The 14,481-nt window shown below is 40.2% G+C and overlaps 1 protein-coding gene across 2 annotated transcripts; it reads right to left on the reverse strand.

The window, feature by feature from the left end:
- Positions 1–177: 177 nt before the first annotated feature.
- Positions 178–5,971, reverse strand: fosb (FBJ murine osteosarcoma viral oncogene homolog B). 2 transcript variants are annotated; one of them, XM_058752161.1, is made up of 6 exons: positions 5,725–5,971; positions 5,402–5,589; positions 3,620–3,952; positions 3,425–3,532; positions 2,662–3,018; positions 178–2,522 (listed from the first exon to the last, which is right to left on the reverse strand). In XM_058752161.1, exons 1-6 carry the CDS (start codon positions 5,786–5,788, stop codon positions 2,457–2,459), a joined length of 1,116 nt encoding a protein of 371 aa, XP_058608144.1. In that variant the 5' UTR covers positions 5,789–5,971; the 3' UTR covers positions 178–2,456. The 2 variants fall into 2 exon arrangements, with proteins under 2 accessions (XP_058608144.1, XP_058608143.1); XM_058752160.1 differs by having other exon boundaries at positions 178–3,018.
- Positions 5,972–14,481: the final 8,510 nt, after the last annotated feature.

Consider the following 14,481-nt stretch of genomic DNA (forward strand, 5'->3'; position numbering starts at 1 on the left):
AATGTGCATTAATAAGGGCTGGTTGAAAGTTGTCCATCAAGCCCTGAATTTCACACACACACAGAAGCCAAAGGGCAGACAGCACACACTGGACATGATAAATCAATGCAACACCACTGCTTGAGAAATACAGCTGAATATCAGATCTAGAATACATTGAGACACTCAATTCATATCTTCTTTTTGATTGATTTATTTATGCATTTATAGATATTTTGCGTCCAGTGTGTTTTGTCCACAGGGGTTGATGAACAAGGGCTGTGGAACCAACCTCATTGACAAATCAAGCACAGCACAAATCTGTGATACATATATTACACTATATGCACCACAGTTTCAATACAGTCATCATACATATTACACGTTTCGAATGAAAGGCAGTGACAATGCTTTTCATATTAAGGGAAAGGCGGGCTGTTATTGTTTATTATAATATACTTTTTGTTCTTTTAGAAAAATATCTATGTTTAAACCAAAACCAAGTGCATCAAGCTCTCCCTTCTGTCTTCATTGACAAAAATAACATTTTCTGAACATTCATACATTACATTACAATCATTGTATATATATACACACTGAATATGTATATATATGCATACATATTTTATATATTTTATATATATAGTTTTAGACATAAAAAAGGTTCATAGTGCACAACATGCCTTTTTAGTTGCCAACATGAGATAACTATGAAATAATAATAATAATAATAATAATTATAATAACCATAATAACAATATTCGTGATAACTGCAGTAAGACAACAGTAACAGATAGAAGGAGCAGCTAACAGCCCCACAAAATTCTTCCATTTGGCAGCAACGGCACAATCAAGAGCAAAAGAGTAAAAGCATCATGAAAAATCAGTAACTCAAAACATCAAAAACATTCACAGGAAAGTAAACGGTTCATATTCAAAAGCACATCCCGTCCTTTAGGTTGGTCGCTTTGTGTTCCTTCCATCCGCAGCCGGCATTTGTGCTTTTTTCCATTTTAACAACAACAACAACAACGTCAACAACAACAACCCCCTTAAAGAAAGAAATCAACTGGAGATGTAGTACTCTGTGGCTTCCATTCACAATCAAAGCCTAGAGCTGTGCTAATCCACACCCACAGCTCAAAGACTATGTCAAGGACTTTAAGAAGCACAGAGGCCACTCATCCAAAACCAAGAGGTTGTCCTTTTTTTTTTTTGGTTGCTTGTTATAATGCTCTTCAAACGCAGAGTGTCAAGCCACTCTTGTATGTTATCATCAGGTAAGCCACTTTTGAGATCAAAGTTAATACTATCATTGAAACACAGAATGAAACAAACAAACAAACAAACTCCTCTAACTTGCTCAAGAAAGGGGAAAGGGCAAACACGGTACAAAAGCTCTCAGAGGACCAGCGGGAGATGACGGGTAGAGCATGGTCATGCGAATACTCTCACCATCTCGTATCTCCACATTCCAAGGGCTCTCCAAAACTCCTCCACTGGCCTTGCCAAAGTTTAGCCAGTGTGTCTCCGCTCATTCGAAATGAAATCCTCAGTGCTGAAGAGAAATAAAGAGTCCCGTTCCTTTAGCCAGTGTGGTGGCATCCGAGATGGCATGTGATCTGCGTGCAATCTGTGGCTGGTTCGTTTAGATTTTTTTGAAATGTCTGTGGTTCCACTGTGGGCTGGTCCGTGCGAAGGGATTTTGTGGTGTTGGGGTGTGGGCTGGCACTCACTCAAGGTTCCATGGGCTTTCAGGGTCCAACGGGCTCTCAGGGGCCGAAGACTTCAGAGAGAACCAGAGGTACATAGAGACAGGAGAGAGGAGAAACAGATGTGGAGATGGACAACGGAGGGAGAAAAAAAAAAGAGAGAGATAGGTACTGTAGCTAGAGAGTGTGTGGTCATGTCCTTTTGTCACAGAAAGAGGTGTGGATGAACTGGATGGAGAAAGAAAGCGTAGCAAGGTAGCCCGAAACGCAAAATGAAACGAAACAAAAACCACAAAGCAGTTCTGTGCCCCCTTTTTTTGCTTAGACAAATACACAGCAGGCACCTGGCGTGGATAGAGAGAGAAGGAGGGAGATGGTACACCAATGTAAGCCAGAGCGAGAAAAGATAAAAGCAAGGGGGAGTGTGCTGATGTGCTTTCATTGTTATGTCAAACGGATTTTAATGTCTATGACAATTTAAGTGTGTGTGTGTGTGTGTGTGTGAGTGTGCATGGGCTACTGACTCATCTTGATATTAAGCCTGAATTCATTGTGAATTAATATACACTTACATCATTTGATGAAGTCACTCAGACGCTAACGCATCTGGGCCTCGAAAGGTTTCAAATCGAAAGGCTTTAATGTAAAAGATCAGTACAACGTCTGAGAGGTGTTTGCATTTGTACGTGTGCGCGTGCTGCTGTCGACAGGCAAGCAGAGGCAGAGAGACGCAGAGCTCTCAAAGTGCAAGAAGCGAGGGTGAGTTCAGGGAATCAGAGGACTGATCGCTGCTGCTGGTTCGCTGGTTAGCGCTGGCCCCGCAGGCTCCCTCTGGGTAGGTGAACACAAATGAAGATGTGTATGAGGGGATGTAGCTGCTGGCGTCAGGGTTACCGCCACCGTCGGCAACAAGGCACGGGCCATCCGGCGCCGGCTGGCCCTGCCCATAGAAAGAACTAGAAAAGGCTACCTCCTGCATCATCCCTTGCTGCTGTTGTGCTGGGGCCGGCTGTGGCTGTGGCTGTGTCTGCGTGGGCTGTGAAACCGGGACGTGGTGGTGGTGGTGGGACGAGTAGGCAGGCGGCAGGTAGAAAGTGTCCTCCTTCACAGTCAAACCCACCACGGAGACAGAAGGCGTCTGCGGGGACGTCTGCGGCAGCGGCAGCGGCAGAGGCATCTGCAGCGGCGCAGGGGGCTGTTCCTGATAGGGAATTTTGCAGCCGGGTTGGTGGGCGACCAGGACGAACTCCAGGCGCTCCTTCTCCTTTTGCAACTCGGATATTTCGGCCTCTAGCTCGGCCTTCTCCTCCTCCAACATGTCTGTCTCCTTGGGTTGGAGAGACAAGAGGAGGACACAAGGGGACAGAGATTGTATGAAAAACAAGGGTTTCCTTTTATCATAGTAGTCCAGACACAGAGCTACTTCAGAAATAAACGTTGCTATAGTTTCAGAGAGCAACAACAAAATAAACTTGCCGTTTTCTTAATTGCCAACTCCATTCCCACAATATAATTACGGTGGGTTTATGCACTCTTTGTTCTAATTACAATGCAGCATAATGCATATGTGTATGTTGGAATCATTTACAAACTATCATTGTAAAAATGATTGTTATGAGGAGATTGGCATGTTATGAATACGGTAATTATGATGCTTTTGCATTCATCTGTTATTATGGATGAAATATTGTGATGTATCAAGTGTAATTATATGTGAGTACAGCATCGCTCACCGACTGTAACCTGTCTGTGAGCTCACGCCGTCGGTTCCTACACTTAGCGGCCGCCAGTTTATTTCTCTCTCGTCTAACACGTCTTTTCTCCTCCTCCTCAGGGGTCAGCTGGGAACAGAACAAATTTCCTTTTTTAATTTCTTTTTTTAATCAAAATGTCAAATGACTAACCATGCCGTCATGGTCCTCACTCACCGATTCATCCCGTGCACGGCGACGGCTCCGAGACTGTCTCGCTGGGCCAGGAGTATCAGAGCTTGGTGGGGTGAAGCCTCCACCAGACGAAAAGCTTGGGCCTGGCAGGTCATAAGGATCCAAAGCAACAGGCTGCGTCATGGTGCTGGAGCCCGTGCCACTTTGTCCTGGTGCCACGGAGGAGATGAGAGTGGGCTGCACCATCCACTGCAGATCCTGGCTGGTGGTGATGGCCGTCACTGTGGGCACAAATGAGCTGGGCATGTCCACCCCTGCCCCGGTGCCAGTTGACCCTCCACCCACCCCTACCCCGCCAGTGGCTGATACACACTCCTAGAAACCAAAAACATAAACAGTATATAACTATGGGCCCCACCAGCTTGCTGTAAACACAAAAAAATACATTTTAAGTACAATTACTTGTAGCAAAATTAACATTGAGTGAAATAAAGTCAAGGAAGCATTTCTCATTTTCGTTTAGCCTAAAGGGATAGATAATTATGAATCTGTCATCATTTTCTCACCCTAAGGTTGTTCCACACCTGTATGAGTTTCTTTTTTTCTTTTTTTTTTGCTGACCATGAAATAGGATTTTTTGAAGAATGTGGGTAATCAAACAGTTAACAGTAGCCATTGACAATATTTTGTTTCCAATCTATGGAAGTCAATGGGGACTAGAAACTGTTTGGTTACCCACATTCTTCAAAATATCTTCTTTTATATTCAAAAGAAGAAAGAAACTCATACAGGATTGGAACAGCATGAGGGAGAGTAAATGATGACTATCCCTTTAACTTGAAATACTGAAAAAACTCAAATGAAATAAACAAAATACAAAACAAATTTACTAAAACTGTAAATATAATTAAAATGACAAACTGAAAATCTAAAAATAAAATCTAATTCAAAATATTAACAAAGACTATAATAATATATTAATGAGAGTAAAATACCACTTGCTGTAAAGCTGTATTTTCCTCCATGCAAAGATAACAGACTAAAGATCATGAAAACAGAACAAAGAGTAAGGATAATGAAACGCAACAAAAATATGAAAAAGACATGGATTCTTATCAGAGTTTTTTCCAACAAATTACAAATGAGTGCTCAAATGCAAGTACATAAACGTCGTGGATATTTTACTTTTTACCAATATATCTGTGAACAGCTATTAAAACATATTTAGGAGAAAGATCTAAACGTTTTCTCTCTTTTTTTTTTTTAGAAAAAGAAAGCCCAGCGATGCCAGTGTGAGTTCTATGTTTCATTAATATTCATATAAAAGCGTGTTAGGCAAAGGCACACGCAGTACGCCGTAGCCAATAAGCGGCCTCTAATAGCCCTTCCCGTCCCTGATCCTCCGCCCCCGTCACACCCCCGGTGTTCCCCTTAGCAACGCAACGTAACACTCCAAAATAGAACGCATTGACGTCACGCCGAAGTCTGAGAAGCGAGAGCAGCAGCGCTGAGCTCAGGGCGGAGCTTCGTGTGCGAACGTTGGAGAGTTCCACAGCTTTGTCATCGGTTTCGCGGCGTGCTGTAAACCCACCACGTTGCTACCGGCCTGATTCCGCGCGCATGCTGACTTGTCAGTATTCTGTTGAATTCTTTTCCGACTTTACACATCTAAACACACTCGAACGGATTCAAATGCATTCCCTTAGCAATGTCGCTGCGCTTCTCTAACAGAAACAAGCAAATTTCGCAGCTGCCTTGCTGCTTAGCAAAACAGTTTGTACGGACAAACACGATGTTGAAATGCGAATAAATACTGTGACTTACTTGCGGTGCGCTAGTGGTGGGCGGACTCCCGAAGGATTCCACGGACGACAGGTACTGAGATTCAAGAGAAGGAGATGAGCTTCCACGGGAGCCGGTGTCGGGGTCTCCGGGGAACCCCTGAAACATCTCCCCGGTGGAGCCGAAAGAAGCCGAAACACCTACTGTGCCCGGCGAGAACGGGATGTCACCTGTCACCCAACAGAAGTCACATTGAAGCGCATTTTCGCCAGGACATCAACTGTTCGCTTGCGTTTAATGCACCATAAAAAGAGAAAAGTGGATGCATTACATGAAAATATTTGTATTATATTAAAGTCACCTACCGTAACAAGTTTTACTTGGAGTCTTCGTCAAGATGCCCTTAGTCTCTTTCCAAAACAGTTGCATTAAGACATCAATCCAGTTCCCTGCTGGAGGAAACTTCTAAAATCCAATCTCTCCTTGAATAACACTTCCCAGGCCGTAGTACAATCCGTGAAATGCGTGAAATGTGCATTTATAAATCCATAAAATAATCCGGAATGTGTTTATTACAAACGAGAGTAGAAGGTGTTCTGTGTTTCGGCAGCAGCGCTTCGTCTTGTGAATGAAGCCTGAGAACGCATTGTAAAGTAGGGAGTCCTGGCTCCTCCTCTTACTGGAGTTCCGCTGACGTAGGTGCCCATATATGGTCCAAAAGCACTGTTTTTGTTTTCGGTATCTAAGCAATATGACGTGTAAGGGATTCCCTCACCCACAGAAAGATACAGCTCGATCGCGGTCAAGAATAGGTGCGTTTACTATTACTTCCACAAGATATTTTTAATTGTTACATGGTTTTCACGGACAATATTTAGAAACGACACGATTTGCAAATATTTTTACGTCAAAAAAAATGCGTTATAGTTAACGGTAGCCTTATGTCATTTTTATGCCACTATCAGGTTCAAACAAACCACTTTCTCTAAAAATGTTCTCTTTTTATTATCATATAGAAGAGAAGAGATTAAAACAACACATTTGAATAAGCAAATAAAGAATCTTGTTCAAATAAAGAAACATGGCATTGACTTATAAATGAAAAACTATAGACTGCACAAAATTGGCCATTTCTGCTCGATTTTACTCAGCTATTTTCATTTTATGGTCGATAAAGTGCAATGAATGTAGCACTGTCTGCATGTTTTAACTTTGGCACAACTTTTACTTACAACTGAAAGACAACAGCACTTAAGTTTTTCATTTAGTGGGTCTATAGTGTAGAAATATATATATATATATATATATATATATATATATACATACAAATTACAGAGCAAGAGAAAACACGTGAGCAGTCGTAAAGCTAATTAAAGAAGAATATTTTGCAGAGGCAGCGGTTAAGCACAGGAGGAAACCCGCTTTCAGCTGTTTTGACTCCACTGTAAACTTTCTCACCGACACGCCCCACGGAATCCCCGATACACTGGAGCTTTCTTCGTCGCTAACAGTCTTGAGAACCGGTCGGAGCAGATATTTACATTGCCCGTTGTCTATTCGGGTAAGTTTGGGAACTCTGCATTTAATTCTTTGTTATTATAATTTATGTTATATAAATCTGCTCACCACATGCGCCAAAATCGGTTTAGCGTTGCTATATTCAAAGAAAAGGTATTTATTAAATGCCAGTTTTAAGATAATTACTTTCTCAGAGTGAATAGCTGCTAAACCAAAATGCTTAAAATGATTGAAATACAATGTACGGCGATCAACGGGATGTGTCAGTTTCGCACTCGCGTTATTGTTCAGCAAAACAAAGAGCTCATTATTATGGCTGATACCCTCGCCATTTACAAGAAGCCATGTACAAGTTCCAAGTCGGGCAGTGGGCTGCAGTGACGGAAGTCATAGTGAGTGTCACATACTGTCATATTTCATTTCATGTAGGAACAAAGCTGATTCATTGCTCCGTGTGCAAGGAAATGAGTGTGGCTGCTTGCTATTAAGGTAAAACTCAAATTAACTCGAGAAGTAAAATATGGTGAGATAAACCGTTTGCACGCCGGTGTTGGTACACCTCGACGGTGGGGAAGGGTGGGGATAACAACAATTAGTCAGCAGCACTTGAACGTCACCGGCGGAGAACGCAGTGTCCAGTAGCAGACATTATAACGACTGAACAGGAATGACTAATGCGGAGTACTTCGATGTGCGGCAAACATTTTACCAATACCCGCCAGAACATTAAAACCGGTGTTTACGTCAGATAAATTATATGTGGGATGCTTAAAGATAAGCTAGATAGGAAGAAGTATCTATAGTTAGCTTTAAAACCGTGTAGCAGGTGTTTGAGGGCAGAGGCGTCATGCCCATTCAAAGTAAGGGGGCACGTGCCCCCTCAGATTTCTGAGCCAAGTGGATTTTGAATGCAGCTTCCAAAAGACAAAAAAAAAAAAAAAAAAACAGCCTTATAATATTTTCTTATATTTCATACAATCACACTGGCGAGAGCAGTGAGGCACAGCATCAGCTGCTAAATTCAAATCTGCATTTGCTGGCGCTGAGAAAGAGATTAAAGCGCATTATAACCAATCACACACGATTCTGTTGAGCTTATGAATGCATTGACCAATCAGAGGCGTTCAGATGAGTCGTAGCTAAAACGCTCTCTGAGGAATTCTCTCATCAGAAACACCAAAGTGCAGATATGCGTACGATGTAAGTAAAATATTAATTTAACAGTGTAAACAGCCTCAGTGATTGTAATGAGTTTTTGAGAGTGCTTGAAAAAGTTATTTGATAATGTAAATGTTCTTTGCTTTCTTTCTGTACAATGAAAGTGTTATAATTAGTAAATGACAATGTTTTGATTAAATTCACATTAAATGGGCCTGTCAGTCGTGTTAAAAAATATGTTATGGCATGACACCCATATCTGGTACAAGTAGCCTAAAAATACGGGTTTTATGCGTAGTTAAGAGATTACACTACTTGCCCATAGCACCTTATAGATCAACTAACATAATATATAAGGTGAAAAATGCATTTACTTACACATATTTGAGGTCGAGATATTTCATGATATAGCTAACACGTTTGGGAATATTTCGAATAAAAATAAATAAAACATAATCAAGAGAATTCCCTTGATTAATGCATATTTCATATGTTAGTTTATGTAATTTAGCTAAGGAAAAAAATTAGACTGAGCGGACTAGTCATCATTTACTCACCGTATCACTGTTATTTCTTCCACAGACCTCAAAAGATAATGTTAGACAGAATGACAGTCGCAGTCACCATTCACTTTCATTGTTGTGAAAGTGAACGGTGACTAAGATTGTAAGTCACTAACACTTAATAAATAAAAATGCGTACATGTTTTGGAACAACATTAGTGTGAGTAAATTATGACTTTTTAGTTTGTGTGAACTCTCTCTTTAAGTTCCGTTGCTCTACCATAACATTTCCATTCTAGTCAAGCAATGTACAGACGAAGGGAAACAATACGACAATAAACACACTTCTTTTAACCGTCTCGCATTTTGTGGTTTAATGCAAAATAAACTAAACGGATTCCCTTAAAGCAAACAACCCCGCGACGTTTACAACCAACCCTGCATGTGTATACAACGTCTCGTCGCCGTGGAAACGCCGTTCCCGCACGTCTGACGCAAGGACGTCACGACGATTGGTACTTTTTTTGTTTTTGCTGCGTAGCAACCGGTTTCCGTGGTAACCCTTAAAGGGGCGGCACAGTGGTTTAATGTTGCCTGTGAGGTTTCACAGACGAGGGAAAGTGCGCTTTCATGTTTACATTCTTTTGACTTTTACGAGATCTTTAGAGGCGAGTATTTCGGTTTTTAACATTTAGACCACACAAAGACTTACTTTAGTTGCCATTTATTTTTGCAGTAAGTCCCATTAGCCATGTAGCTAGCGTGCTAATCGTCCCGTTTAACTTGCATGACTGTGCAACGTTGCAAACGAATGGTAGCTGTCATGTTGCTAAAAAAGTAACGTTAAATTACAGATCTGCACTTCATCATAATCATGTTCGCATGCTCTATTATAGAGACAGACTGCTTGAAATGTGTATAATCTGTCAGATGGTGAGTCTGCTGTAACGTTAGTCTCCTGCAGTCTTGTTAGCCAAGACAGGCTGCTTAGAAAAGGAAGTACAATAAAATAGTTTCACAATCGAAAGTCGTGCTTTCTTTATCTTTTACGCAACTTGTGCCAACTAGTTTGACTGTTTCTTTTAAGTAATTTTATGTTTGCATAAAAACCAAAGCCTGTGGCTAGTTTGTTGAAGTAACTATTTAACTTTACCATGTGGTCGTGAATTTAGGCGTCTTTGTTTTAAAGTCGTTGATGTTGTATAAAACAACACCCCACCCATAACAAACCAAGTTTAAGAGTTATAAGACTAAAGCATTTATTTTAATTTCGTTCTGAACTAACTGAATGCACTGACTTGAGTTTTGTAATAATTTAAACATGCTTACATAGCAGGACATTTATGAGTGGTGTACAACTTGTATAATTTAATGCAAAAAAAAAAAAAACATTGAATAAATGTGGTATATTTTTTATATTTTGGCATTTAATGCATTATTAATTTCTTCTAAATTACCTAGTATGTACTTCTCTATGTGACCATACCTTTGTATATTGTAACTCAACAGATAGGCCTAATACAAATTATAAGATATTTCGCAGTAAAGTGAAATTTAATGCACTGATATACATAATCAAGCAGTCTTTGATCTGTTTTCAAGGACTTATATTTTCTTATATTCATATACACACACACATTATATATAATTTAATACAGCGTAGATTTGGTGTTTACTGTACAAGTAAATTGCTTCAAAATTATCTAAAGGATAACTAATTGCATCTAGGTATCTACAATCAACATAAAATAGTGATGTCAGTTTATTGCAATTAATTAGGAAATGAAAGAATAAAAAAATCAATTAATCATGCCCTTTGACCCTGTATGAAAATTCCATAATACAGAATTTCCCTACTATAGGTGCAATTAAAGCTTGAAGCAGGTTACGGTATGGAACAGAATGCCATGTTCTTGACGGCTAGTGTCGTGTAACAATAGTGTGCCAGCTATGCAAATGTTATAAAACTAATGATCATATGCTGGTAATTACCATAAAAATCAAGTAAAGATGCTGTAATTTAACTGTTGTATATTGTGGATAATGTTTAGAGTAGTCTTTCTGCTGTCCCCATCACCTTACTGTTTATGTTGTACAATACAATAAAATATTAGACCAGTAAAACTCAGTACATTCAGGACAGTGGTTTTAAATCGTGGTGGGAACCACAACACTGCTCATTTGGTATATCTTCCTTATTTAACACATTTGTTTCAGATCATCATCTTGTTGGGAACTGAACTTAGAATGTCACATAAGTACGGTGCTGTGGGTCACCAGGACCAGGATTCGAAATTACTGATTTAAGAGATGCAGTTTGTCCTGCAAGTGAACTGAAAAACCGAATATTAAAAAAAATTATTCCATTGGCATTCTAGCTGTTCCAAAGACAGAAGCTGTGGTGAGAAACTATGTGCTATGAAGTACAAAAATGACTCGCAGACTTGAAGTGTGAATTGATTGACACTGCAAGTCATTAAAGCTCTGGTAAAAGACTATACAGAAACGGAAGTCTATAACAGCGTTTCATAGATCATCATAAGCAGGAGAGCATACAGGCCGAAGTTATGAGGCAGCCTAAGGTACTTAAAAAAATACTGACAAATACTTCAGCCTATTTGTTTTAATTTATTTATACATTTTTCATACTTATGAATTTTAAATAGTATGTGCACCTATGCACTTTAAAAAAAAAAAACATATTAGCTGTTATATACACAAAAGTAAGTAAGTTAACCTACGAGACAACATATAGCATGCAGTCATTTGGCATGCTGATATGGCCAGTAATCATTAACTAGAGGGAGGGAGAATTTACAGAGATGATCATCATGTTTTGTTGTTTCTTAGGTGACTGAAGTTTGTGTAGTACTGACAGAACAATGAATAGGAAAATGTGTTTATTTGCATTTCAGTTCAAACTGCCCAACTTCACTCCTCGCTTTTGGTTGTTCTCATGCATTCATTTGGCTTTATGCAAAAATAAAGCTTTAAACCATTTTCCTGTTTTGGCACTGCTTCAGAGCCATATTGTTTGCTTTGGTATGTTTGTTTTCTTTGATTAACCCTTGCCACCCTTCTCCAAAAAATGTTCCATAATGCAGGGAAGCGCTGTATGTTTTGTTTACCCGTTTTCGTCTCTCTGGTCTTTGTACAGCTTGAACCCCTGCAGTAATCACGAGAGTGTCTTGTTTCCTGGGGAGGCGGGACATGTTTGCCTGGTTCCCTGCCCAAAATATTTGTAACCAGGCAACAGCTAGGCCCATCCCACAATAGCTCTGTGTTGTTGACACCCCTCTTGGCACCCCATTGCCGTTGCATAACCTCTTTCTAACTTCCCAGCACCACAAATCAAAATTAGCAGTCTCATAAAACTCTGCACGTTCTCAAAGAAAACGGCACAATCCACGTGAATTTGATTCGTATTGCTTCTGTTTTACTGCCCTGGACCTTCACTGCACGAACTTCGTAGAGTTTACTCTTTGGGCTTGGACTGCCATGTTTGCACAGACGCACGGAGTTGCAAAGAGCCGGAACATCTGCAGTTGAACTGAAAGTAACTGTCTGCTGCTGTAACCTCCATTAACATGGAGGTTTGTTTACACAGACTTTGGCTACCCGGCTCACATTTCAGTTGCCTAAAAAACAATACTTGCCTTATAAAGCATAAAGTGAGTGCAATAGGAAATAGTCTTATATACAGTACGTGGCTGTCGAGAATATGAACTTAAATCTTGAATGTTACCCTACTGAAAAAAAAAGGTTTTATGTGGTCTTACGTGGTCTGCAGGCTGGTTTTTAAGCAGCGGATTTCAGCCTTTCTTGTTTTAACCAATGAATTTACATTACTTTTCCAGATGTTTACTGGATAAGGAATTTTAAAAATACGTTTCACTCACAATTTCTACTCAATAAAATATTTTAGAACTTGGCATAACTAGAAAAATGTATATTCTTTATAGAAATGCCTATGGCGTTTTAATTATGCCATCTAAAATGAACCTACCTATCTAGGTTTTTCTAGGTCATGGTAATCCTGGTTCTTCAAAGAAAAAAAAAAAACAGTTGTTGTGGGTGTGAATTAAAATTAGATCTTGAATTTTATTTTGTCTTGTTTATTTAATCAGCGACAATACACATTAATAATACATAACAAATGTGTCAGATTAAGCCAAACGGGCTAATTTTCATCCACTGAACATAAAAGAAGATATCTTGAAGAATGCTGGTAATCAAACAGTTGATGGTGCCCATTGACTTCTATAGTGTTTCTTTCCCTACTATGGAAGTCAACGGGGACCAAGTGTTTGGTTCTTTAAAATATCTTCTTTTGTGTTCAACATAAGAAAGAAGCTTATAGAGGTTTGGAACAACATGAGGGTGTGTAAATGATGACAAAATTTTCATTTTGGGGTGAACTATCCCTTTAAAGACAACGAAAACAGCAGTCTTCTTGTGGCCCTCTTCAAAGTTGGCTGAGGCTGCCTATGGGCCCTGAGCCACTTTTCAGATGATCTAAACCAGCTTGGCCAGACAGGGAGACCATCTTAATCTAACCACTTTAAACCACCTCAAGCTATACAAATTTCAACATACATTAAACGTTCAACATTCCTGTCTTCCTTCTAGTGTTGATTCTTTTGGATATCTGTCATTTGTATTAGCTTTGTTCATCATGAAACAAGTCACTTCTACTCTCCCTTTTTCTTCTGTCTCATAAATGGGGAAAGTCTCAGTCGTGTCTGGAAACATCTGGAGGGGCAGACAGCATGAGGTCATTGCTCTACCTCCCCTGCGCTCTCATCGTCCGGGTTCGCCACGCGTGTACGTCTGTCTGCGCTGAAAGAATGTGAGAGAGAAGCTGTGGAATTTACATTTTTGTGGGAAACAGAGCCTTGTGATTGGCTCCCCTGAATCTGTGTTCGTTTTCCTGATAACTTATTTAGAGAAACTGGATTTCAACTTGCCGCTTTAACAAATCTCATGTGGCTGAAGGCACAAATGTAAGACTGTTTTGTAAAACTGAGGAACAGGCTCAGGATCTAATATCTGAAATATTGGCATCTGTGATTCCATGAAGAACGTTTCACAAAAGTAGATTGTTAAAATGCTCTTCTCACTAAGAAAAAAAAATTATTTTAAGAACTGTTCCCTGAAAGCGAACCTAAAATGGTTCTATGTCAATGTGTGGTTCTTCATAAACATCCCAAAGGTAACAGCGTGGTCTGGGTGACCCTGACCTACATAGTCAAGTATTTTCGATGACTACATTGCCCAATATCAGACCGCAGACCAGTGACGGGGAGTTATGTGACCAACTACACTTCTCCATTACATTCATGACTTCCTGTCAGGATAACTGTCTCTGAGCAGTCGAGGAAACTGCGAAGGAAAAGGAAACTGCGTGCTGTCTTTGATACCCGGCGGCACGATGGAACATTTTTAAAGTCATTTTCCGCATTCCGATCAAAATCAGAACGCAGGAATGTTTTAGGAAATAAACACTGATAAGCGCCTGAACAGGGCCGAGTTTTTAAATCTGCTGAGAACGTCACACCGTAAATTTAAATTCACCATTTCCAATTGTCTGTCTTAATCCAGCTATCACTGGCACTCCATTGTGTGGAAGAACATGAATTGCCATTTTGTTCCATGCAAGACTGTGCAATCCGGCGGGCTAAAGCATTACTGAAATGCAATCAGTGGGTTTAGTATTCAGCAGCGTAGTGTGACTCAGACAGCGTAAACCTCAAGCGCGTCAAACATAGCCTACTTTCAGCAGGCCACATGCCAGACAGAGAGGCACAGCGCTGGATCAGAGAGCCCTCTTTCTCTACCTCCTCTCTGCATATCCATCAGTCTCCAGCAATTCTTTCTCTCAACCCCCACATTCTCTCTCCTGCTCTTCGCTTCCATCTCCCCCACTCCTTCAATGCTTATGCA

The sequence above is a fragment of the Onychostoma macrolepis genome, chromosome 18 (assembly GCF_012432095.1).
Source record: "Onychostoma macrolepis isolate SWU-2019 chromosome 18, ASM1243209v1, whole genome shotgun sequence".
Taxonomy (NCBI): Eukaryota; Metazoa; Chordata; class Actinopteri; order Cypriniformes; family Cyprinidae; genus Onychostoma; species Onychostoma macrolepis.